The sequence below is a fragment of the Micromesistius poutassou genome, assembly GCF_964030765.1.
Source record: "Micromesistius poutassou genome assembly, chromosome: 22".
In the NCBI taxonomy this organism is placed as follows: domain Eukaryota; kingdom Metazoa; phylum Chordata; class Actinopteri; order Gadiformes; family Gadidae; genus Micromesistius; species Micromesistius poutassou.
Window position 1 is genome coordinate 233,669 of NC_140292.1, and position 25,702 is coordinate 259,370.

The following is a 25,702-nucleotide window of genomic DNA, read 5'->3' on the forward strand; positions in this document are numbered from 1 at the left end:
ATAAGAAACACAAGTAAGAGAGCTGAGACCTAGTAAACAAAATAAAAATAAATAAACTACAGTACTGACCTGAGTAATTACAATAAAATAAAAAATGAACGTCTTTTTCCTAACTTAAAGATATCCCTGTTCTGGTGAAGGGCTGTTGACTAACTTAAAGGTATCAATGTTCTGGTGAAGGGCTGTTGACTAACTTAAAGATATCCCTGTTCTGGTGAAGGGCTGTTGACTAACTTAAAGGTATCAATGTTCTGGTGAAGGGCTGTGGACTCACTTAAAGATATCAATGTTCTGGTGAAGGGCTGTGGACTAACTTAAAGATATCAATGTTCTGGTGAAGGGCTGTGGACTAACTTAAAGATATCAATGTTCTGGTGAAGGGCTGTGGACTCACTTAAAGATATCAATGTTCTGGTGAAGGGCTGTGGACTAACTTAAAGATATCAATGTTCTGGTGAAGGGCTGTGGACTAACTTAAAGATATCAATGTTCTGGTGAAGGGCTGTGGACTAACTTAAAGGGGTGATATTACGCCACCGGGTGTGGGTGTGTAGCCATTATGAGCCGTTTGAAAATCTGCCTTTTCCTGTGTTTTAGTGACATGTGACATGAGTGTGCGTTTCCACCTAGATGTATGATGGATAGATCAGTCAACCAGCCTACCCAGTGGACTGTGGCAAATGTTTCTTATGGTGGCACACCTGGTAATATCACCCCTTTAAAGTTATCCATGGTCTGGTGAACGCTGTTTACTACCTTACAGCCTGTCCAGCCTTTAACCCTGTTCTGAATTAGGGCTAACTTAACAGGTTTTGGCAGACCACGAAATAGGCTTGTGGAACTTTCAGAACATCTTGTTTCCTGAGATTGAACCATATAAAACAACCGTTTTATAACCATTCAGACACACACACACACACACACACACACACACACACACACACACACACACACACACACACACCGTTTTTCCAACATTCAGCAGACAGATGCCGGTTGTCCAGCGTGACCCGTCAAGTCAGGCTGAGGACAATCAAAGCATACAACCAAAATCGGAGCAGCATATTTCAGCAAGTGCTGCACTAAAATAGACACACTCACACACGCACACACTCACCATCTTTCACTCACTCAGCCTCTTTCACTCACTCATTCACTTACACAGGCAAACTAGGCCCTTGCCGATATTCTTGTCATTAACATAATCATTTATAATAATAATACTAAGAAGAAGAATGGATTGAATTTACGCATCGCCTTTCGTGAGCTTTCTTGAATGTGCTGGAACGAAACGGCAAAGGTCAAAGGCCGCGTGAAAACGAGTCGCACAATAGGACCCGGAGGTCAGGATTCACCGAGGGAGCTGCGTAACACGTGGGTGGTGCTGGTGGTGGTGGTGGTGTGGTGTCCACAGAAGCTGCAGGTGGTGTTCGTGGTGGGCGGCGACGGGCAGCTCAGCGAGCCGCTGGAGGTGGAGGCGCTGAGCTGTGACACCGTGGACCAGGTCAAACTCAAGATCCTGGCCGTCTTCAAGGCCAAGTTCGGCTTCGCCTACAACATCCCACTCCGGGACGTCCGACTGGGTGGGTACCGGCGGGGTGCCGCCGCGACACCGCTTTCAGCGTGTGGATCGCTGTACTGTTCACACTGCACCACTACACCAGGTTCAGGGTGTGGATCTCTGTACTGTTCACACTGCACCACTACACCAGGTTCAGGGTGTGGATCGCTGTACTGTTCACACTGCACCACTACACCAGGTTCAGGGTGTGGATCGCTGTACTGTTCACACTGCACCACTACACCAGGTTCAGGGTGTGGATCGCTGTACTGTTCACACTGCACCACTACACCAGGTTCAGGGTGTGGATCTCTGTACTGTTCACACTGCACCACTACACCAGGTTCAGGGTGTGGATCGCTGTACTGTTCACACTGCACCACTACACCAGGTTCAGGGTGTGGATCGCTGTACTGTTCACACTGCACCACTACACCAGGTTCAGGGTGTGGATCTCTGTACTGTTCACACTGCACCACTACACCAGGTTCAGGGTGTGGATCGCTGTACTGTTCACACTACACCACTACACCAGGTTCAGGGTGTGGATCTCTGTACTGTTCACACTGCACCACTACACCAGGTTCAGGGTGTGGATCGCTGTACTGTTCACACTACACCACTACACCAGGTTCAGGGTGTGGATCGCTGTACTGTTCACACTGCACCACTACACCACTTTCAGGGGCGTGTGGGAATCAGGGCTAAAAAGTGGGAACTTGGACAGGGAGTTGACAGGAACGGGAACTCAAATCCACTTTGAACCGTCCTTTTTATATTTAGGGTATTTGTATTATACTTTTTGCCTGTAACGTTGTGACTAGGCTGTTTTACATCTTCGTTGACTAAAGACTAATCAAATGTGCCATCGGAATAGCATTTTCCATACCCGTTACTCAGGCAACATACAGATTTTTTGTGTGATTTTTCTTTGTCAGTTGTTTGTCAGTTCCAAGTGTTGGCAGATTACTTACCCCCCCCCGGCCCCCTGCTCTCTGTGTTGTCTGTGGTTAACACTAGCGCTGTTGGTTTTATCACTTTCCTCATTCAGCTTGAAATGCACCACAAGATGATAAACACCAACATTAGAGAAATGACACCCTGAATGCCTGTCTGTCTGTGTTCCGGTCTGTGTTCCTGTCTCTCACTCTGTCTGTCTGTCTGTCTGTCTGTCTGTCTGTGTTCCTGTCTGTGTTCCTGTCTCTCACTCTGTCTGTCTGTCTGTCTGCCTGCCTGCCTGCCTGTCTGTCTGTCTGTGTGCGTTGTGTACCCCAGAGCTGGAGCAGGGCCCGGGTGTGTTTGTGGCCCTGGAGGAGGTGGACCGCAGCTCTGAGGTCATCGGGGAGGTCACCATGCTGAACACACTCCGCCACTACCAGGTGAGGCCCTCGGCACTACAAGGTGAGGCCCTCGGCACTACCAGGTGAGGCCCTCGGCACTACCAGGTGAGGCCCTCGGCACTACCAGGTGAGGCCCTCTGCACTACAAGGTGAGGGCCTTAGCCCTCAGCCCTCAGCACTACAAGGTGAGGCCCTCAGACAGACATACAGACAGACAGACAGACAGACAGACAGACAGACAGAGGGACAAACTGAGTGAGAGAGAGACATAGAGAGAAGGAACAACAGAGAGATAGACAGACACACAGACACACAGACACACAGACAGACACAGGCAAATCATGTTGAGGTTCTCGTACAGGTGGTGGCAACTTCTTTCGTCCGGTTAAAAAAAAAGAAGAGAAAAAGGGATATGTGAACACTTTCCAAACCCCCACTCCTGAAACTAGATAGCGAAAGAGTGTCAGCAGAGTATTCAAATGGAAATAACATCAGGTTAATACTGATGACTGATGACATCATGTTTGTTAATGGAACATAATGTAACTTGATGTAACAGCATGTATGTAACATGATGTAACAGCATGTCAATTAATGTAACATCATGTATGTAACTTGATATAACATGATGTTACATCATGTATGTAACTTGATGTAACATCATGTATGTAACTTGATGTAACATCATGTATGTAACATGATGTTACATCATGTATGTAACATGATGTTACATCATGTATGTAACATGATGTTACATCATGTATGTAACTTGATGTAACATCATGTATGTAACATGATGTTACATCATGTATGTAACTTGATGTAACATCATGTATGTAACATGATGTAACATCATGTATGTAACATGATGTTACATCATGTATGTAACTTGATGTAACATGATGTTACATCATGTATGTAACTTGATGTAACATGATGTTACATCATGTATGTAACTTGATGTAACATCATGTATGTAACATGATGTTACATCATGTATGTAACATGATGTTACATCATGTATGTAACTTGATGTAACATCATGTATGTAACATGATGTTACATCATGTATGTAACATGATGTTACATCATGTATGTAACATGATGTAACATCATGTATGTAACATGATGTTACATCATGTATGTAACTTGATGTAACATCATGTATGTAACATGATGTAACATCATGTATGTAACATGATGTTACATCATGTATGTAACATCATGTAACATCATGTATGTAACATGATGTTACATCATGTATGTAACATCATGTAACATCATGTATGTAACATGATGTGACGCTGTGTGTCTGCAGGTCCCCGCTAAAGTCACAGTGAAGGTTCTCTCCACCGGCTGCCATCCTCCTCTGGTCTCACAGACCAGTCTGAAGGGTGTGTGTGTGTGTGTACATGTTTATGTGTACACTTCTGTGTGTGTGTGTGTGTGTGTGTGTGTGTGTGTGTACTTCTGTGTGTGTGTGTGTGTGTGTATGTACATGTTTGTGTGTGTACTTCTGTGTGTGTGTGTGTGTGTGTGTGTACATGTTTATGTGTGCACTTCTGTGTGTGTGTGTGTGTGTGTGTGTGTGTGTGTGCTTGTACGTGTGTGTTTGGTGTGTAGATTTTGTTTGTGTGTGTACATCTATCTTTGTGTGTACATCATTCTGTGTATGTATGTGTGTGTGTGTGTCTTTTATTGAAAGTATCACATCAAACAAAACCTAACCTCTGTCTCTGTGTACCTGTGTCTGTTTGATTTACCCAGATGATCAGGATTTCTCCGTCAAATACTTTCATCTGGTAAGCAGCGCAAAACCGTGTCCGTCCAGGTCATTGTCTTTGTACGTGTAACATTATATTAGTTTTTCGACATTGAGGCGATAGTTTTAATATTGCGACACTCTACAGCGTTGCAGCCTTGCATCAACCCTAGTTCAATAGGTCAATAGGTCAATAGTTAAGTCAGTGAAAAAGTGAAGCGATCCAGTAAACTGCCTTGGCTGCCTGGTTCCTCTTTGGCTGACCTGGTCGGAGACGCCCGGTTTCCATTCCAACGTGTCATTCCCTCGCTCTCGCTGTCTCTTCTTTTTATTTGTATAGCCCTTAATCACAGGTACAGTCTCAAAGGGCTGAACAGGCCATATGTCTATGACCCCCCCCCCCCCCCTGAAGGGAAAGAAAAAACTCCCAGAATTAGCAAGGAAGAAATCTGGAGAAAGAACGCAGAGTGGGGGATCCCTCCCTCCAGGGATGGTCAGGAGGGAAACTGGGGTCATAATTGACAGACAGACAGACAGACAGACAGACAGGCAAATCATTTTAAACCGATGATGGGGTGCTGGCCGGTTAGCCATAAGGAGAATCCAGGCATCGCGTCGCAGTCACCGCAAACACGCTAAAACAGACAGAATTAAAACTGCGCGCAGTGATGAACGGGACCTCGTAACATGTGCGCTTTTTTAAAACTGCGCGCAGTGATGAACGGGACCTCGTAACATGTGCGCTGCCACGAGGTCCCGTTCATCACTGCGCGCAGTTTTAATTTTAATTTTTAGCGAATTCATGTAATCTGTAGAAGCAGATGAGATACATTCCCTAGGAGGAGTTTGTTGAAATACAAGGCGAAAAAGTGAAAAAATTCCATGAAAAACGGCCAAATTTGAAGGCACGCCACGGACACGCCCTTCAACGTACAGTCACAAATAACACGGCGTTGGTTGAGCCCCATTTTTTGACTGTACTGACCAATTGTGAAGCAGATCTGATAAATTCCCTAGGAGGAGTTCGTTCAAATACAAGGCGAAAAAAACGAAAATAAGACGACGGAATTCAAAACGGCCAACTTTGACGGCACGCCACGGACACGACCTTCAACGTACAGTCACAAATAACACGGCGTTGGTTCAGCTCCATTTCATGACTGTACTGACCAATTGTGAAGCAGATCCGATAAATTCCCTAGGAGGAGTTCGTTGAAATACAAGGCGAAAAAGTCAAATTTGCCTCCGAGAGTGAAAATGAAAAAAAGAAAATTTCCGACTTCCGGTAGGTTTTGGGGCATGGGTCCAAGAGGCTTTTCTGTAGGTATTGGCATGTTGTACGTGCATACCGAGTTTCATAGATATTGGTGAAACGTGGCGCAGGGGCTGGTTTTTAAAGTTCCTGTAGGGGGCGCTACAAACATGACAAACACGAAATTTGGTATGTGAGCTAGAGGCACCAGTTTACACGTGTCCTGTGAATTTCATATTCATAACTATTACACTCTCTGCAGAGTGATTTACCCTCCTCTGGCGGCCATGTTGTTTTTCCAATCGACGTAATTTGATTTGAGCAGTTAGAACTTTGGTCCCTAAAGGCCACTGAGTTGGTCCCGCTCAAATCAAACATTGCTTCTAGGAACTGTGGCTATTTTAGTAACAGGCCACGCCCATTTTGAAGCCACGCCCCATAATTTTTTTTTTTTACTCTATCTTGTTGAGAATTTGATTCTGAACAACTTTTGTATCTGGGTCAACATCATAGGAGTGAAAGTTGATGTTGATATGAGCAATTAAAGATTTTAGCGTTTTTAACCACACCCCTTTTGGCTCATGGGTGCTTTAAACTTTATTGTACAGACTAATCCTTATGGTATATTGAAGATAATTGGCCGGAGATGATATGTGCCAAAGGATTTTTGTCAAAGTCGAAAAACCTGGGATCCTTTGGCAATTTGCTGTTTTTAACATAATTCAAAATGGCGGAAAATCTGACAACCCGGAAATTTTCAGTTCAAGAGACTTTTTTGTTCATCATGAGGATTTGCATGTGAGTGCAAAGTTTCATGAGTGTAGGTCAAACCGGTGGCGCGTGCTGCTTGTGCGAAGTTTGCACTTTTGAACAGTTGGTATAGCGCCACCTTGGGGCGAATGTGAATTTGACGCATAGAATATCTAATTTACAGCAGTCCCCACAAATGCACCAAGTAAAATTTGCTTTTCGTATGTGTTCAGGGGGGGAAAAATGCAGTCGAAAAGGAGGGAAAAGAAGAATAATAATCGGACCAATAACAATAGGGACCTTGCAGGTTCTGCTCGGTCCCTAATAATGAATTAGATGGGGAAAGTGCATGCAAAAATAGACTTCCCTATCTCTATCTCAACCGCCTGACCAGGACGGCCCTTAAACCCTCTCTCTCTCTCTCGCTCTCTCTCTCTCTCTCTCGTCTCCCGGCAGATCGACCCCGACGTGTGTGAGGACCAGAGCATGAACCCGGAGAGGAAGAAGTTTAAGCTGAAGGAAGTGCATCTCACCAAGCTGCTGTCCACCAAGGCATTCCACCTTCTTACTGTCTCACTATGCTGCACGCCGCTTCTGCCCACACTAACCACGAGAAACATCCGATCACGACCGTAGGACGATTGCTGGAGCAGTCTGTCCTTACTGTAGGACTCACACACAGTATTTATCACATGCATTGCGCCCGGTGCTGGTTTGAACACTGTCTCGCTCCCCCCTCCCCCTCCCCACCCCCCCAAGGTGGCGGTCCACTCCTACGTGGTGAACCTGTTTCGGGGGATCTGGGGCGTGGGCCCCGGCAAAGCCCCCCCCGCCATCAAACACTTCTTCGACTTCCTGGACGGCCAGGCGGCCCGGATGAAGATCACCGACCCAGAGGTCCTGCACATCTGGAAGACCAACAGGTGCGTTCCGTCTTTATTCGGTCTCTCTCTTGTCTCTTGTCTCTCTCACTCTCACTATTACTCTCTCTCTCTTACTCTGCGGCTGGAGCTTTAGGAAGCGAGAGCGACGGCGTCACTACCAAACGACTATTGGAGCGCAGCCTAGAACGAGTACATGTTTTGAGCGATGTTTGACCCGGTAGAGACAACCTTTTCAGTGCCTCATGTCTGCCTCTGCCCCCCCCACCCCCCCCAGCCTGCCGCTGCGCTTCTGGGTGAACATCCTGAAGAACCCCCAGTTTGTGTTCGACATGGACAAGTCGGACCACCTGGACGGCTGTCTGTCCGTCATCGCTCAGGCCTTCATGGACTCCTTCTCCCTGACGGACACCCAGCTGGGCAAGGTGGGGCTACAGAGACCGCGGCGTGTGGTCGTGCTGCCCCCGTTGGCTGTGTGATGTGCATAGGTCTACGTAGCTTGCATTTCGTCGTCCTTCAGTGTATCAGGTGTCAGGTGTCAGTCAGGCCTGACGGTATTTGTTTGTTTTGTAAGGATTCTAACGGGGCAGTGTTCACATCATACTTTGTCCGTACCGTTGCAGGGTCACGTTAGATGCACGTATCTGTTTTGCGACTGTTATGGTCACGTTGTGTGCAAGGGGGGGCATTGCCTCTTTTGAATAGTGTTTTTCTCTAATAATCGTCATATCCTTCAGTCATATTTAACTTGCACTACAAGCGCTCTGACCGAGACCAACATAGAGGTCTGTTTTATGAGGGAGTGTATCTAAACCGGGTGATACTGAAACCCATCCCATGACCGAATCTGTTCAATTAAAGTTAAATCGTTCTTTTTAAATGTCTTTTGTTTCAGCACGCGCCCACCAATAAGCTTCTGTACGCCAAGGACATCCCTCAGTTCAAACAGGAGGTGAAAGCGTACTACAAATGTGTCCGGGAACAGCAGCCAGTCACCACGGCTGAATTCAAGGACTTCCTGCTAGAAGAGTCAAAGGTGCGTTTTTTTTTTACAGCCTTTTGTGTTTTATATAAACGACCATATTTGGTGTGACCCCCCCCCCTACCCACGCTAACGACGTTCCTGTTCGAACAGAAACACGACAACGAGTTCAACGAAGCGGCGGCTCTCCGGGAGCTCTACAAGTTCATTAATCAATATTTCACGGAGGTAAGACCCTTTTTTTTTTCTTCTTTTAATCGTGGTGTGGATGCAGGCGAGGCCACACGCCAAACTGATCCCGACGCGTCTCTTTTTTCCGGTTCGTTCTTCTCGTCTGTGGCTCACACATCCTGTCGCAGAGGCTTGGCTTCTTGCGGTTGTTCAGGTTGCCATGGTTGCCACTCTTAACACTCTTCCTGCGCTCACTTTCTTCTCCCAACAGATCGAGCAGAAACTGGAGCACAATGGCGCCCCCGCTGGGCTTAAAGAGCAACTGCAGCAGGTCAAAAATCAGTTTGATGGACTGAAAAGCTGCTCTTGGGACTGATCGAACACATGCAAAAGTGGCTTTATTTGCATCTCTTTGTTATCGCAGTTACGCTCTTAAAAGACTTCCTGTGTCAACAGTCAAATGAGTTCTCGGAAGGGATGAGAAGAGGGAAAACAATGTTATTTATCGTTGAAATCTCTTGCGAATGGGACCGGTGAGCACTGCTTTAGTTTGGACACACTCCTCTCGTAGGCCATGGTCAAATTGCAGGTGTACACGGTTTGTATTATCCTTCTGCTAATAATTGACCCAGTGACAATGTATGCTAACTTATAACTTATGGCACATATTTTGAAAGCCCTTGCAGCTAAAATGCCGTACACTGTACTTTTCTTTATTTTACCAATTGTTTTATGTTCTTATGAGCATTGTGCTAACTGAGAACATATGTAGAGGTGTGTTGTACAAGATGATAATATGAATAGAAGATAATGTAATGTGATTTTTTTAGACATCAATTATGAGTTAATAAGTATTTTGCCTCAAAACGGATAGAAAAGCTGTCTCCTGCCTGTAATACATTCATTAAGCGATTTATGACCAAGGAGGTTTCAGTTCTTAACAGAGATCTGAGCACCGTCACTTTTTAAAATACCTTTTTATTAGTTATTTATTATTATTATTACTACTGTGAAAGGAAAGGTGTGGATGCAATATGAAGCAGAACCAGGCCAGCCTAGTCACGGATAATATGGTCAAGGTTTCGAATGTGAAGCTGTGTAGGTAAGAAAAATAAAACCAAACACTTGTTTTGCCAACAACTGTGCATATATAATCAGGAAAAAAATAAAATAATAAGAAATAATAAGAAATAAATGTATTGCAATTTTCACGATAAAACTAATTTTCAAGCAAATCTAATGACTTTTTGTCTGTTAGCGGTAGCCTGTTGCTTGTTTACTTCATGGCAGCCATTCTCCTTGCTGTTCAACTCAACTCCAGACCATTTCTCACTTAAGCAGGTTGTTTCATGGAAGCGTTGTAGGCAACTGAAATAGTACGAAAATGTACAAAATAGATCGGATCTGTAAAAATCGGTGTTTCAATCTATCAAACCAATCATGCAAGATAAGAAATCACTAGGACTCACGCAGCCCATGTCCTTATCTTAGTGGAGAAGACCAGAGGTCTTTAATGGCCTTTAATCAGGCCAGAGGTCAGGACTGTCCGACCGACTGTCGGTGGTACGAGGGTTACAATCAATATCAGTTCATTGACTAATCCTAGCTGGTTGGCAGAATGTAAACTCGAGTACTCTTTTAGTGTTACATTTAAGCACTGGCTCACGACCGGCTGTGGAATGTTCTCGTTATACCACGGTTGGGCTTAGTACGACAATGTTTTAAAATCTCTGGATTGCATGGAGTGCATTGATCGACTTAACACGTGGTCAGTCAAAAAAGGTTTTTTTTTTTTATTCAGGTTCAAACTACTTTCTACCTTTACATCAACCTAGCAAATTGTCAAGTATAAAGACGATGTGCAATGCAGAGCGTGAAGCTTCGGCCCTGGCCCGGAGTCACTGTAAACATCTCACACCTTCGCCGAATGTGACGATAGCACCTGAGTGTTTGTCTGGTTGGCCATCATCAAAGAGGAGTAATAGTTGTCATCCCTCACCACAATATAAAACATTAAAAATATTTTTTTTTTTCATCAGTTTGGATGTATAATCCAATAAATATTGTAATTTTTTTTTTACAGTAACATTGTTGAACTCATTGATTCATCTGAACCAGAATAATCTATTGCCATTACTCCTGATGCCAGTGCTACTTACTGGTACGAGTCTCTGTATATTGGGGTCGATTTGGGGGTTCAGAATGCTACTGATACTGGTTATAGTCTCTGTATATGGGGGTTCAGAGGTCCCAAGTTTAGGAGTCTGTGTGGGGTGGAGGTCAGGGTACCGGGGGGGGGTCAAGGGGTATAGCCCTAAGGCGGTGAGGTCGAGAGCCCAAAAGGGGGAAGTCCAGGAGGAGTTCAGGCGACAGGGTCGGGGGTCAGAGGTCAGGAGCGTCCGGCGATGTCCTGGTCCCTGTGTGCGGGCGGTCCCAGCTCCTCCATCTGGTGGTGCTGGACGCTCTCCAGCTCCTCCAACCGGCGGTGGAGCAGGGACACCTCACGCTGGTGCTGCTCCTCCTGGGGGGGGAGACACAGCCGTTCACATTTAGCCATTCCGTTTAGCCGACGCTTTTATACAAAGTGGCTTACAACAAAAGCAGGGCCGGATTAATAAATGTTGAGTGCTTGTAATTCTCTTTTTTTTTTTTTTAAACCACACTCGTGGTTTCTTTGACCGGACATATTCGCAGATTATTATCTGCGCTCACTCTGAAATGTTCTAACATGAGGCCCCCTGGTGGCGAGGGCCGGGGCGGCAGCCCTTGAAGCCCATTGTCTTAATCCGGCCCTGACAATAAGTAATAAGAGACAATATATCTCTGTCGGTACAGTAAGGATGTTCATAGAACCTGAAGTGCCAAGCACCAACAATCGCCAGGTTAACCCATTACGTATGTATTAGGTATACAACAAAGATAGCTAGGATAACAGCTACACAATGCTAAGTACTGTTTTTAAGTGCAAGGAGGTTGACCATACAATAAGTGCGTACATTAAGTGCCAGGACGTACAACAAACAATACGTGCGTATATTAAGTACCAGGACTACAATAACAACACTGCCGATGGATACTGGGAACTGGGGATCTGTCGGGGACGTGAGCATCCCTCTTATCTAGGGCTCTACCGCCCCCTACTGGATGCATCGCCCTCATGCAGGCAGTCAGGATAACAAACCTTCAATACTGTTTCATTCACTCCCACGCTTATTGAAACTGAAGATTTTGAACTGAAGATTTTCGTTTGAACGGTGAGAACGACAAAGCGATGTTCATTTTGTACAAAACAAGACTTGGAAAAACCGGTGTAGTGTTGACTTCAAGTCAAGTGGATAAAAGTTTCGTCGGTTTGTAGAGAGCGTCCGTACCGTGATCTGGGCCGAGGGCGGTGGGGGGGGGAGCGAGGTCGAGGGAAGGAAGGCGGGGCCTGTGCCGGTGGGAGCCTGGTGGCCCAATAGGAGGTGGCGGAACTCGCTGTGTCGTCGCTGGAGTTCCTTGAGCCGGCGGTTGAGATTGGCTTGTTCCTCGGAGTGGGAGGGACGCCTGGGGGGAGAGGGGGGGGGGGGTGATCAGTAGAGTGTGTGTGTGTGTGTGTTGAAACTGTGAAATACTTTCACTGATATTGTTTGTGTGTGTGTGTGTGTGTGTGTGTGTGTGTGTGTGTGTGTGTGTGTGTGTGTGTGTGTGTCTGTGTGTCTGTCTGTCTGTCTGTCTGTCTCTCTCTCTCTCCTGGCTGCTCCCACCTCTTGGCCGCGCTGCTCTCCAGCTCCAGCTCCGCCACCCGGGCCTCCAGCAGCTGGATCTTGTTGTGCAGCCGCTTCTCCTTGTTCTCCGTCTGCGCCTTGCGCTGTGACGCCACAGGAGACACACGGGGATCAGCGACCACACACACACACACACACACACACACACACACACACACACACACACACACACACACACACACACACACACACACACACACACACACACACACACACACACACACACACACACACACACACACAATAACAATGAAAGTAATTTACAGTTTCAATGACACACAACCACTCACACACTAACGGTGAAAGTATTCACAGTTTCAACCACACACACACACACACACACACACACACACACACACACACACACACACACACACACACACACACACACACACACACACACACACACACACACACACACACACACACACACACACGATGAGTTGGCGGCGAGTGCAGCAGCTCAGAGGCCTCGCCGGTCTCCCTCCGGTCTCTCCCTCCGGTCTCTCCCTCCCTGGGCCCCCGGTGGTGCGGCGGGGCGGCGGCGGCGTACCTTCTTCTGGGCGGTGGCGGCGCGGTGCAGCCTCTCCTTGGCCTGGCCGTACTTGTGCTGCAGCCGGTCCTGCTCCTCCTGCAGGCCGTGCTTCTCCTCCAGCCACTGCACCTGCCGCTCCTCCAGGAGCCTGGGGCGGGGGGGTGGGGGTGGCGGAGTGAGGAAGTGTCTTTACTTTAGGGACACACTGCTACTTCTGAGCTCCATGTTGACGCCAGGACCGCAGAGTCGCTCACCAGCCTCCGCAAAAGACTCAAGACTCACTTGGTCAGAGTTCACCTGGACTCTGCATAGCCTTCCCCCTTACCCCCCCCAATATTTACATTTACATTTAGCAGACGCTTTTATCCAAAGCGACTTACAACGGTTAATACACACCGACGGCGTGAGTCGACCACGCAAGGTGACAGCCAGCTCGTCAGGAGCAGTCAGGGGTTAAGTGTCTCGCTCAGGGACACCTCGACACTAGGAGGAGCCGGGGATCGAACTAGCAACCTTCCGGTTACAAGTCAACCTGCTCTACCTCCTGAGCCAAGCCGAGTCCCCCACACCCCATCTTACGCACTTATTGTATGTTATACGTCCTGGAACTTACAAATAGTACTTAGTTGTGTAGCGTCTTATCCTAGCTATCTCTGTTGTGTGCGGGGGAACGGGTTAACCCAGTGCTTGGCGCTTGGTTCTATGAACATCCTCACACCGTACCCACGGCGATATATATTTGTTACTCACCGTTCGGCGTCGTGCTGGCTCCTCTCCGCCTGGGCGCGGGCCGTCCTCAGCTCCTCCCGGAGGACGTCCTGGGCGTCTTTGAGCCGCTGGTTGGAGGCCTGCAGGCCCCCCTCGGCGTGGGCCAGGGTCCCCAGCCGCACCCCCAGCTCCTGGTTCTGCTGTGAGGAGGAGGAGGAGGAGGAGGAGGGGGGGGAACACATGGAGCGTTAGCATTAGCATAGTTAGCTTGAAGCACAGCAGCGCCCCTGATGCTGATGTGTTCTACATGAATCGAGGGCAGGAAACCCCAGCCCTGTAAGCAGACCCTAAACCCTACCCCATACCCTAGAACCAAAAACATAACCCTACAACCTAACCCAAATAGGAAACCCTTACCCTTAAACTAAACCCTTAGGAAACCCCAACCCTTTAACCACACCCTTTGGAAACAATGACCCTAGAACCAATAACCAAACCCTAAACCCTAACCCTAATAGGAAACCCTAACCCTAATAGGAAACCCTAAACCCTAACCCTAATAGGAAACCCTAACCCTAATAGGAAACCCTAACCCTAATAGAAACCCTAAACCCTAACCCTAATAGGAAACCCTAACCCTAAACCCTAACCCTAATAGGAAACCCTAACCCTAATAGGAAACCCTAAAGCCTAACCCTAATAGGAAACCCTAACCCTAATAGGAAACCCTAAACCCTAACCCTAATAGGAAACCCTAACCCTAATAGGAAACCCTAACCCTAATAGGAAACCCTAAACCCTAACCCTAATAGGAAACCCTAACCCTAAACCCTAACCCTAATAGGAAACCCTAACCCTAAACCCTAACCCTAATAGGAAACCCTAACCCTAATAGGAAACCCTAAAGCCTAACCCTAATAGGAAACCCTAACCCTAATAGGAAACCCTAAACCCTAACCCTAATAGGAAACCCTAACCCTAATAGGAAACCCTAAACCCTAACCCTAATAGGAAACCCTAACCCTAACCCTAATAGGAAACCCTAACCCTAAACCCTAACCCTAATAGGAAACCCTAACCCTAATAGGAAACCCTAACCCTAATAGGAAACCCTAACCCTAATAGGAAACCCTAACCCTAATAGGAAACCCTAAAGCCTAACCCTAATAGGAAACCCTAACCCTAAAGCCTAACCCTAATAGGAAACCCTAACCCTAAAACCTAACCCTTAGGAAACCCTAATACCCAAAAGGGAATCCCTCAGACCTAACCCAGGGCAGGACTGACCCACAGACGGGTCATCATGAGACTAAACCAGGCGGGTGTTTACCCGTCTGAGGTCGTCCAGCTCCTCCCTCCTCCTCTCCAGCTCCTCCAGGTGGGCGGTCTGCTGGAGCAGCTTGGTCCTGGGGAGCAGAACCAGCGCGGCGTCAGTCTACTGATCCACACACACACACACAACAGATGTCAGGGAGCGCCAACCTCTTACCACACACTGAAAAAAAACTATCTGGGGAACTGTGGCTCGTGCCGTCCTTTCCGGGCTCTCGCGACCGGAGTCTTCCACGAGGCTGGGCAGGTCTGGCGCTAAAGCAAGCGAGCCGGTCACGTGTTTTGGGGGGGGGAGTGGCTTCGGAGGAAGGGTTGTTGTGTGCGTCTTTGGTTGGATGCTTTCAAAATCTAGCTGGTTTACCGGCAATTACTAACCCTATGTCAAGGATAATAGCCTGACATTTTGTAATTGTTTTAGAATACATTCACCGCCAACATTGGTGGATAAAAAAAAAAATGCATATGTTGAAAAATATGTATGTAAACATAAAAAAAACAAAAGAAAACAAAAAAAGAAATCGATTTGGAAGCCACTGCATAGTGAAACAAAGCAAGGCGAGCAGACCTGAGGTTCTGTAGTTCTTTGCGAGCCGACTCCTCCCCCAGCTGGGCGCCGCGGAGACGCTCCTCCCACTCCTCTCTGTGGGCGTGGCCAGCGGAGTCCTGCAGCGCCCTCTGCTGCTCCAGCTCTGACAGGCGGCTCTCCAGCTCCAGCCTGACCGGAAACAGACCAATCGGAATCCGCTTCAAAAGTAGCATTCATCACAAGTAAATGTATTGAATGTAATGATGATGAACTGATCTCAGACAGGCTGCAAACGTTGCCACTGAGGATGATATAAGTGGTGGGTCAAAGAGGCATTATGGTGTGAATAAGTATCAGGTGTCGTTTATTTCATAATTCAATAACACGCAAGTTTAAGCAAGCGCTCCGATTGGTCAATTCCCATTCTCGAGCGTGTTTAAATGCCTGGTGAAAGAACGGACAAAAAGACCTAATTATATACCTAATGCCTAATTGCAGAAAGTATCGCTACGCTAACTAGCCGAAACTACTTTCATGAGCCTAGTTTCCATAACAACGTTCAACTGACCAAGAGTCGGCTATCGTTACTATAGGAACTATTTTCTGAGGGAGATGAACTCGGGCAGAAAGCTTGGATTTGAGGGCAGATTAACCCACAATATGAAAATATTTTACAATATTGTTGATGATGAAGATGGTTTGTGTTATTGAATCGCAATCTTACACTCGATGGCGTTCTTGAATGTCATTATGGGTATACTTGAAGCACAGGACTTCGGAACTCGGCGCAAGCGCCTCGTTCCTACGGCTGTGCTTCGCACAGAACGCCATCTTGTGTAAGATTGCTTAATTAAAAAATGTGAAATCAAAGTTTATTTCTTAAATGTGTGTGTGTGTGTGTGTGTGTGTGTGTGTGTGTGTGTGTGTGTGTGTGTGTGTGTGTGTGTGTGTGTGTGTGTGTTTCTCCTACTTCTCCTCGTGCAAGATGGCCGTCTTGTGGAGCTCCTCCTCGCGGGCAGCCTGCACCCGCCGCACCATCTCCCTCTCCTTCTCCACCAGCACCTCCTTCTGCCGCTCCCCGCTGGCCCTCAGCACCTCCACGTCCGTCTGCAGAGCTGGAGAGGGAGAGAGACAGAGAGGGAGAGAGAGAGAGAGAGGGAGGGAGACAGAGAGAGGGAGGGAGAGAGAGAGACAGAGAGAGAGGGAGGGAGACAGAGAGAGAGAGACAGACAGAGCGAGAGACAGAGAGAGAGGGAGGGAGACAGACAGGGAGAGAGACAGAGTCATTTTCTTACTGCCAATAGTTTTTAAAGTCTTGCATGTGTTTTCATCTTTGTGTTACTATTTTCAATTAGTATCCAACTGTTTTAATTTGGATAGTAATAATATATGCTTCTTCATTTAATTTAAATAGTAATAATATATGCTTCTTCATTTAATTTAAATAGTAATACTATATGCTCATTCATTTCATTTGGATAGTAATAATATATTTCAAAAACATCTCAGCACTCGTTTTTTAGTGCTCCCGTCACGTGTTGTGATGAATGCATCACGGGAATTAACGGGAATGGAGAAAAGAGAAGCAAGGCTCCCATAGCAACTAACGGGGAATCCTTTAAGGCGTTGTTAAGCAGGTGGGGGTGAGGAACCTTTCCCAAGCGGGCCGACCAACAGAGAGCCTGTCTGTTGACAGCCTGTCTGTTGACACCCTCCCTTGGGCAAGATTCCATTGATGTTCAAACCCACAACCATTCCACTCTATTTCTATTCAGACCCCCTAACCACCGTCAGAGTGAAACACTATTGTGTGTGTGTGCGTGTGTGTGTGCGCGTGCGTGCCTGTGTATGTGTGTGTGTGTCAGAGTGAGTGTGTGTGTGTGAGTCTGAGTGAGTGTGTGAGTGAGTCTGAGTGAGTGTGTGTGTGAGTCTGAGTGAGTGTGTCAGAAAGTGTGTGTGTGTGTGTGTGTGTGTGTGTGTGTGTGTGTGTGTGTGTGTGTGTGTGTGTGTGTGTGTGTGTGTGTGAGAGTCTGAGTGAGTGTGTGTGTGAGTCAGAGTGAGTGTGTGTGTGAGTCAGAGTGAGTGTGTGTGTGAGTCTGAGTGAGTGTGTCAGAAAGAGTGTGTGTGTGTGTGCCTGTGTGTGTGCATGTGTGTGCGCCTGTGCTTGCGTGTGTGTGTGTGTCTACCGTCTATCTGGCCCTGCAGGCCGTCCCTCTCCCTCTCCAGCTCCCCCTTGCTGCGGGCGCACTCCAGCCTGACGGTGGCCAGGTCCAGCTTGTGGGAGTGCTTCAGGCCCTCCACCTGGGGAACCAATCACAGACACGCCTCAGACGCTGCGGCTACGGCGAGGCGGTTCTCATTAACACTCGGGACGGGAGGTCAGAGTTTATAACCGGAGGATTTTCAGTTAACGACGTTTGGGAAAATGTCCGCTGATTTCTGTCGGCTGATTTTGGGGCTGTGACAGACACTGTCCTGAATCAGACACAACGGTTACAAAATCAGAGCAGTACATTCGTTAGTACAGGTGTGCTTCACTGACACCCCCCCCCCCACCAATAGGGGGCGGTATAGCATCCCACGAGAACTGGAAATGGATCGTCTGCGGTTGGAAATAGAGTACATAGTTGTGCCAAACGCTGCAGTTTAAAGGTGACATATTAAACCACCAGGTGTGAGTGTGATTAACCGCTACAAGCCGTTTTTGAAAATCGGCCTCTACGGACGTCACAGGACATGCCCACTTGTGATGTCAGAAGAGGACGATTTTCAAAACGGCTCGTAGGCAGATTTGGGGTTGGTGACCTAAACCCTGGATGACCGGCCCCAGGTCAGGGGTCACAGGTTTAGATTTACATTGAGGGCTTTTATCCAAAGCCACTTACTTTAATAAGTGACATTTGTCATCTTTACTGTCGGTACAGTAAAGATGTTCATAGAACCAGGTGCAAGTACTAACAATCGCCAGGCCAACCCATTCCCTGTATACAGATGATACACAATTAAGTACTATGAATAAATGCAACGTACATTAAGTGCGTTCATTAAGTGCCAGGACGTACAACCGACAATAGTGGGCGGGGCGGGGCGGGGCGGGGGGGGAGTGTGTGAGAGGTGAGAGGTCGGAGGTCAGAGGTGAGCGTACCTGGGAGGTGAGGCTGTTGACCTCCCTCTCGGCCTTGTGCAGGCGTCCGGTCAGCTGGGTGTTCTGCTCGTAGGCCAGCCGCGTCTCGCTCTCCACGCGCTCCAGCTGCGACCGCACCGACTGACGCTCCGCCTGCGTGGACGACCAGCCAATCAGGACATGGATCCAAGCCAGCATCATACATCAACATCAACGACATCATAATTAATAAAGAAACAGCCCAACAACCCCATCAATGAGAAGATTAGTCAAAACATCAACGATCGCCACCGGTCACTAGCCAATCACAGCCAGTCAAAATCAGTCACTACCAAACACAACCAATCAACCACTCAATCAGTCAACAGCCGGTTGTGACTGGCTAGGGACTGATTTTGACTGGTTTCAAAATCAGTCAATAACAGTCACTAATTTTGACTTGTTATAATCAGTCAAAATCTGTCTTATTATGTGATTGTGATTGTAAGTAACCAATCACAACCAGTCAAAATCAGTCACTAGCCAATCACAACCAGTCAAAATCAGTCACTAGCCAATCACAACCAGTCAAAATCAGTCACTAGCCAATCACAACCAGTCAAAATCAGTCACTAGCCAATCACAACCAGTCAAAATCGGTCACTAGCCAATCACAACCAGTCAAAATCAGTCGCTAGCCAATCACAACCAGTCAAAATCAGTCAGCCAATGGGAGGCCCCCCCGGGTCTTACCTCCAGGGACTTGAGGGCAGCCTGGGCCTCGGCCAGCTGCCTCACCTGGATGCGCTGCACGTTGTCCGCCTGCTGGCCCGAGTTGTCCCGCTGGGCGCGGAGCTCCGCCCCCTCGGCCTCCATGCTCTTGAGCCGCAGGTGGAGCTGGGCCTTCTCCCGGAGCAGGCCCTCCACCCGCCGGCCCGCCGCGCCGGGGTCCGCGCCCCGGTGCTGCGCCACCAGGTCGTCCTTCTCCCGCTCCAGGTGGGACAGCTGGACCCCCGCACACGGACCACACACACACACACACGTCAGAGGGGGTGTGTGTGTGTGTGTGTGTAATATCTTAACCTATCATGTAGGTTGTTGTGTGTAAGCTTCTTCCCAAAATGTTTGGATCTTGTTCCCCTTCTTTGTAAATTTGGATCCAAATGAAAGCATTTCAGTGTGTGTGTGTGTGTGTGTGTGTGTGCACTGCAGACAGGTGGACATAAATTACTTCAAGTCCCCTAACACACACACACACACACACACACACACACACACACACACACACACACACACACACACACACACGTTGGTGCTTGTGAGGGTGGAGCTTGTGAGGGAGGTGCTTGTGAGGACGGACACACACACACACACACACACACACACACACACACACACACACACACACACACACACACACACACACACACACACACACACACACACACACACACACACACACACACACACACACACCTGGGCCTCAAAGTGCATGTTCCTCTCCTCCAGCGTGCGGGCGCTCTCCTGCTGCTGGTGCTCCGCCCGGGCCTGCAGGAGGGTGTAGCTGTAGCGCAGCTTGTTGTACTCCGCCCGGTACCGCTCCGCCTCCTGTCACACACCGACACCACAACACCACCACACCACACTTTAACACAACAGCCACGGCCCCACGGAGCATACACAACACTTTAACACAACAGCCACGGCCCCACGGAGCATACACAACACTTTAACACAACACCCACAGCCCCACGGAGCATACACAACACTTTAACACAACAGCCACGGCCCCACGGAGCATACACAACACTTTAACACAACAGCCACGGCCCCACGGAGCATACACAACACTTTAACACAACAGCCACGGCCCCACGGAGCATACACAACACTTTAACACAACAGCCACGGCCCCACGGAGCATACACAACACTTTAACACAACACCCACAGCCCCACGGAGCATACACAACACTTTAACACAACAGCCACGGCCCCACGGAGCATACACAACACTTTAACACAACAGCCACGGCCCCACGGAGCATACACAACACACCTGTTCAAATGACCATCTTTTAACCTAGCTTTTATAGGACGCACTTTGAAAGTCTTCACTTCACCCTGTCGTCTGTTGTTTTACTGGTCTTATACTCTTAAATACAGTTTGTTTTACATCGCGTTCCAGGCAACCCGTAACCCGTGTTTTTCACAACCTTCTGCCCTTCAGCTCCATTTTTGTAGCTGTATAGATGTGTAATAGTGATACACACACAGATACTCGGAGTTTGACGGTGCAGAGATATGCAAAAACCGAGAGAGTTATAGAATGACAAACAGTAGACAGTAGGGGTGCAATGACGCGCGTGTTCAGACCGAAATATTTCGGTACGGGTCTAACGGTTCGATGCACGTTTCATTTCGGTACATACCGAATTATGTTTTTATTGACTATCACACTCTGTGAGTGTCTTGTCTTGTCCTGATGTTTTGTGTTGAGGCCCACGATGGAAATAAGTCCTGGACTTTATTGTGTTTTTATCCTCAGTTGTATTTATATTGATGCCTTTTCATTTGTGTTAGGCATTTATTTGATACAATTTAATAAATTAAATCAAAATCAAATTGTTTAATAAAATAATAAAAACTGCTGTACCGAAAAACATACCGAACCGTGACTTAAAAAAACCGAGGTACGTACCGAATCGTGACTTAAGTGTATCGTTACACCCCTAGTAACGATAGACGAGATAAGACGACATAACACAGCTAGCCAGGCAAGACAGACAGACAGACAGACAGACAGACAGACAGACAGACAGATGCCGATCTGCAAAAATATGGCTGCACGATAAATTTCATATTAATCATAATATGTATTTTAGCCTCTGCAGTGTGCTACAACTCAACTCAGCTATAAAAATAACACAAATTAAATGAATAAAAACTAATGAATCTGTATGGGGCACAATCCCAGCGCGAGGCTAAATGACGGCCGTGCTGACGGCGGGGCGCTGACCTCCTCCAGCTTGTTGAAGCGCTCTCTGACCGGAGCCTCCATCTCCTGCTGGAGCTGAGCCCGCAGCAGGTCCAGCCTCTGGGGGGTCATCACCTAGGCAACGCACACACACACACACACACAACCAATCAGAACACGAGGGGTGTGCATCTTTTCGCATCCCATGATTCAATTTGGTTTCAATTCTTGGGATTCAAAAATCGATTCTCTCACACACACACACACACACACACACACACACACACACACACACACACACACACACACACACACACACACACACACACACACACACACACACACACACACACACACACACACACTTTTGAGGGTGGAGCTTGTGAGGGTGGAGCTTGTGAGGGAGGTGCGTGTGGGGGAGGAGCTAGCTTGTGAGGGCGGAGCCTGTCATGGCGGTGCCTGTGGGAGGTGGAGGAGGTGGAGGAGGCGGTCACCTGCAGGCGGCTCTCCTCCAGCGCGCGGGTCTTGTCCAGCAGCTCCCCCCGCAGCTCGGCCAGCAGCAGCTGCAGCTTCTCCTGCCGGGCGGTGCGCTCCGCCAGCAGCCCCCGCAGCTCCGCCTGGGCCCGCGAGCACTCCTCCTGCAGCCTGGAGGGGGGCGCACACACACACACACACACACAGGTACACACACACACACGCAGGTACACACACACACACACACACACACACACACACACACACACACACACACACACACACACACACACTTAATTCAGACGACATGTAGCCCATGACACAAAAACAACAATCAGCAAAATAGCACAAACAATAAGATACAACCTTACTACTGACAACCTACAGCTAACTAATAAACCATTTCCTCTGACAGCCACTCTACTAATACACTCCAGGTGTCGAGTGAGAGGGGGTCTTCAGACCAGAGTGAGAGGGGGTCTTCAGACCAGAGTGAGAGGGGGTCTTCAGACCAGAGTGAGAGGGGGTCTTCAGACCAGAGTGAGACGTCTTCAGACCAGAGTGAGAGGGGGTCTTCAGACCAGAGTGAGACGGTCTTCAGACCAGAGTGAGACGGTCTTCAGACCAGAGTGAGAGGCGGTCTTCAGACCAGAGTGAGAGGGGGTCTTCAGACCAGAGTGAGACGGTCTTCAGACCAGAGTGAGACGGTCTTCAGACCAGAGTGAGAGGCGGTCTTCAGACCAGAGTGAGAGGGGGTCTTCAGACCAGAGTGAGAGGCGGTCTTCAGACCAGAGTGAGACGGTACCTGGCGTGCTCGGCCTTCAGCGTCTGGTAGTTCATCTTGTGGTTCTCACAGCGCATCCTCTCATCGATGAGCATCTTCTGCAGCTCCATCTCCGACCCCCCCGGCCCGGCGGACGCACCCAGGGCGGAGGCACCCAGGGCCGGGGTCCCCGGGCCGCAGGGCCCCCCGGGGAGCTGGGGGGCGGACTGGCTGAGCAGTGCAGAGGGGTTCATCTCATCCCTATGGAATTAGAAGAAAAAAAAACGTGAGAACCGTAAGCATCCGGGAATGAGGGGTAACTCCGAAGAACGACAAGGTTCGTTAAAGCCTCTTCCAAACACACATCCAACATGTATAACGTTACAAAGAAAAGATCGACCCACATTGAAGCGAGTTGAATATCCACCGGGTCTATAAGAGCTGCCGAGACGCCACTGCGTTGGGGAATAAGCCGACAATGACTGACTATAACACAAGTCTGCGTGTCTGCTGTGTTTTGTGGCTGGCTGTTACCATGGTGGCTCGGGTCGAGTCCCCTGCCTGCCAGCCGGGGCTGCTTGACGCTGCCGGGCGAATTAACGGCGAATCAAGCTCAAGTGATTACGGAGCTACACCCACAAGCCGGCTCTGTTGTGGATACGCGCTGTCTGCGGGGAACGATAAGAAGGAGCCCTTCACGGCGAGCAGGGAGAATGAAGTGCACACAATCAGAGAGCAGATGAACAGCACACAACCGCAGTGAACCATTCTGTTCATTGCCAGGCTGACACACAACAATCAGCACAGAGTGTCTTCCCTACTTAAGTTCAGGAAAGGGAACGCAGGGGAGATCGTGCGGGGATACATCGTAGAGGGGGCGTTTTATGTTTTATGTATGAAGGTGTTATTTAACTAATTGTGAGCGTACGTGTCGAACGAAGCTAGCGGGATAGCGACTCGCTCCAGTGGTCTTGTTTTTAAATGTGGCGCTCTGAGGCACATATAAACATAGAAGCTGCCTCAGCCCTGGGCTCGAACGTCAACGTCGCCGCCATCTTGGGGAGGCCAAGACTGTGCCTGTAAACAATAAACTAATAGAAGCTGCGGGAGCTGCGGTCCTTTCGATACCTCCACCGAATTAAATTAGGCGTTTTTTATTCAAGGGTTTATGATCGTCATTGAGTTAAAACAATACATCTCAATATTGTATTATATATATATATATATATATATATTTGATTTGTATATATACATTTTTTTTAAATCGCTTGAGCATGGTAAACGTTAGTGCTTACCTTTAAAAAGCAGTTTAAAGAGTTCATACAACCGATTTCAATGTGTTTTTTTTTTTTTCATAGGTTTATGAACGACGCTCCGCCGTTTACTTGTTATTGAATACAGGCCAGTATTGACCTCTCCAATATGGCGGCGACGTTAACGTGTCGCCGCACCGGGCCGAGGCTTCTATGTTTACACTTCTATGCTCCGTGACCCTCCTACCCGAGCTAACCGCACAGCTGAATTTGCTAACACTACCCGCAACTGCTCTTCGCATTTAACGATCTATGTCCAAACATCTCTAAGCCATCTCATTTATAACACCAGTGGTTGATATAAACTTTGGCTTTGCAAACGAAACAGTTGTGCAAGTAAATAGGCTTACCAACGGCAGAGGGGAACCTCTTCCTTGGTCTTGGGTTGTAGTCCGCGGGGCTTACTGATCCAACTACAAAAACCAACGGCATGATGGGAAATCCCAAGTCTTCGACAGCGCCTCCTGTGGAGAACAGTCGTGGTGCGCAAAGACCGGGGTTCGATTCCCAGACAGTAAGAAATATTTTTTTTAGGGAGGTTTTAATGAAGGCATCATTAAAGTTGTTAAATTTAATGGCACACTGTCTAGGCCTATAACGATTATTATATTTGGAAGACGACTATTTTGTCTCTAATTAAATAGGTGGTAGCCTACTGGGAGAGGTGGATACTGGTGTAGCACTATACTTATAGGCAAGGAAGAGATTGTGTCAAACTGAGTTTAGAAGAATTTTCCGTCCATGTTAGCATTCATGGGAATGAATGTGTAATTAACTCCTTTATTGAGCTGCAAAACTAAAAAACAACTACCTGAACTCCATTTGAATAAAATAAAATAAAAATCCTACATCATGTGACTACATCATCATGCTTAGTAAAATCAATGTTCATATTTGAGGTTGTAGGGAGAAAGCAATAGTACAATTCAATGGAATTGATATAAGCAGGTGTTCATGGGAATGAGAACAATAATTTCAGTCCATCAACAGTCAGTGTGGTTGAGGAGAAATATGGTGGATGTCTCCCTCATGTGGCAGCGAAATGCAATGACATCTTTTGACGAGCAGCTGTTTAAGCTGAACAGAAGGAAAAGAAGTGTATGTATTTATTTTTGTTTATTTTGTTACTCCGTATGATCTGCATATATCAACAATGTAACAATTAGGATCTCTGTTTAAAAACACAAACATTACAAGGATGAGGTTTAACATGTTAAACGTCAGTTACACACAGAGAACATCAGAAATTTGGCTTCATTTGGCAGCATTGTTTTGGGGTACAATGTCAAAAATAAAAGGTACTTGATGGATGGAGGCAGCGTTACAGTCATGATTCACTCACTCACCCACTTCTGCACGGGAAAAAATCTCTCTTAAAGACCTCAGGACACAACAAATCAGATTCAACACTATATATATATATATATATACAACTAGGTCTATTCAATCAAACCATGCGTTTCAGTTGACAATTTCCTTTTTCTTTTTTTCCAGCAGTCCGTAATA

General features: G+C 47.6%; 2 protein-coding genes across 4 annotated transcripts in view; one reads left to right on the forward strand and one right to left on the reverse strand.

Annotated features, from left to right (window-relative positions):
• The window catches only part of plxnc1 (plexin C1), a 33,678-nt gene extending 23,320 nt beyond the window's left edge, over window positions 1-10,358 (forward strand). Inside the window, exons 22-31 of one of the 2 annotated variants that reach the window (XM_084486203.1) lie at window positions 1,415-1,583; window positions 2,837-2,940; window positions 4,220-4,295; window positions 4,669-4,703; window positions 7,122-7,217; window positions 7,425-7,588; window positions 7,824-7,971; window positions 8,442-8,582; window positions 8,682-8,756; window positions 8,971-10,358. In XM_084486203.1, the coding sequence (XP_084342329.1) occupies window positions 1,415-1,583; window positions 2,837-2,940; window positions 4,220-4,295; window positions 4,669-4,703; window positions 7,122-7,217; window positions 7,425-7,588; window positions 7,824-7,971; window positions 8,442-8,582; window positions 8,682-8,756; window positions 8,971-9,075 (1,113 nt within the window). In that variant the 3' untranslated portion in view covers window positions 9,076-10,358. Of the gene's footprint in view, window positions 1-1,414; window positions 1,584-2,836; window positions 2,963-3,006; window positions 3,107-4,219; window positions 4,296-4,668; window positions 4,704-7,121; window positions 7,218-7,424; window positions 7,589-7,823; window positions 7,972-8,441; window positions 8,583-8,681; window positions 8,757-8,970 lie in introns of those variants that run through there. The other variant, XM_084486204.1, reaches the window with a different exon arrangement.
• A 49-nt stretch (window positions 10,359-10,407) lies between these two features.
• Window positions 10,408-24,586, reverse strand: cep83 (centrosomal protein 83). Of its 2 annotated transcripts, none has more exons than XM_084486207.1 (16): window positions 24,547-24,586; window positions 22,926-23,144; window positions 22,141-22,291; window positions 21,689-21,781; window positions 20,147-20,278; window positions 19,424-19,675; window positions 18,713-18,844; window positions 17,754-17,868; window positions 16,538-16,682; window positions 15,607-15,756; window positions 15,040-15,115; window positions 13,752-13,906; window positions 13,020-13,149; window positions 12,446-12,549; window positions 12,071-12,245; window positions 10,408-11,220 (listed from the first exon to the last, which is right to left on the reverse strand). In XM_084486207.1, exons 2-16 carry the CDS (start codon window positions 23,135-23,137, stop codon window positions 11,089-11,091), a joined length of 2,154 nt encoding a protein of 717 aa, XP_084342333.1. In that variant the 5' UTR covers window positions 23,138-23,144; window positions 24,547-24,586; the 3' UTR covers window positions 10,408-11,088. The 2 variants fall into 2 exon arrangements, with proteins under 2 accessions (XP_084342333.1, XP_084342332.1); XM_084486206.1 differs by having other exon boundaries at window positions 13,752-13,909.
• Window positions 24,587-25,702: the final 1,116 nt, after the last annotated feature.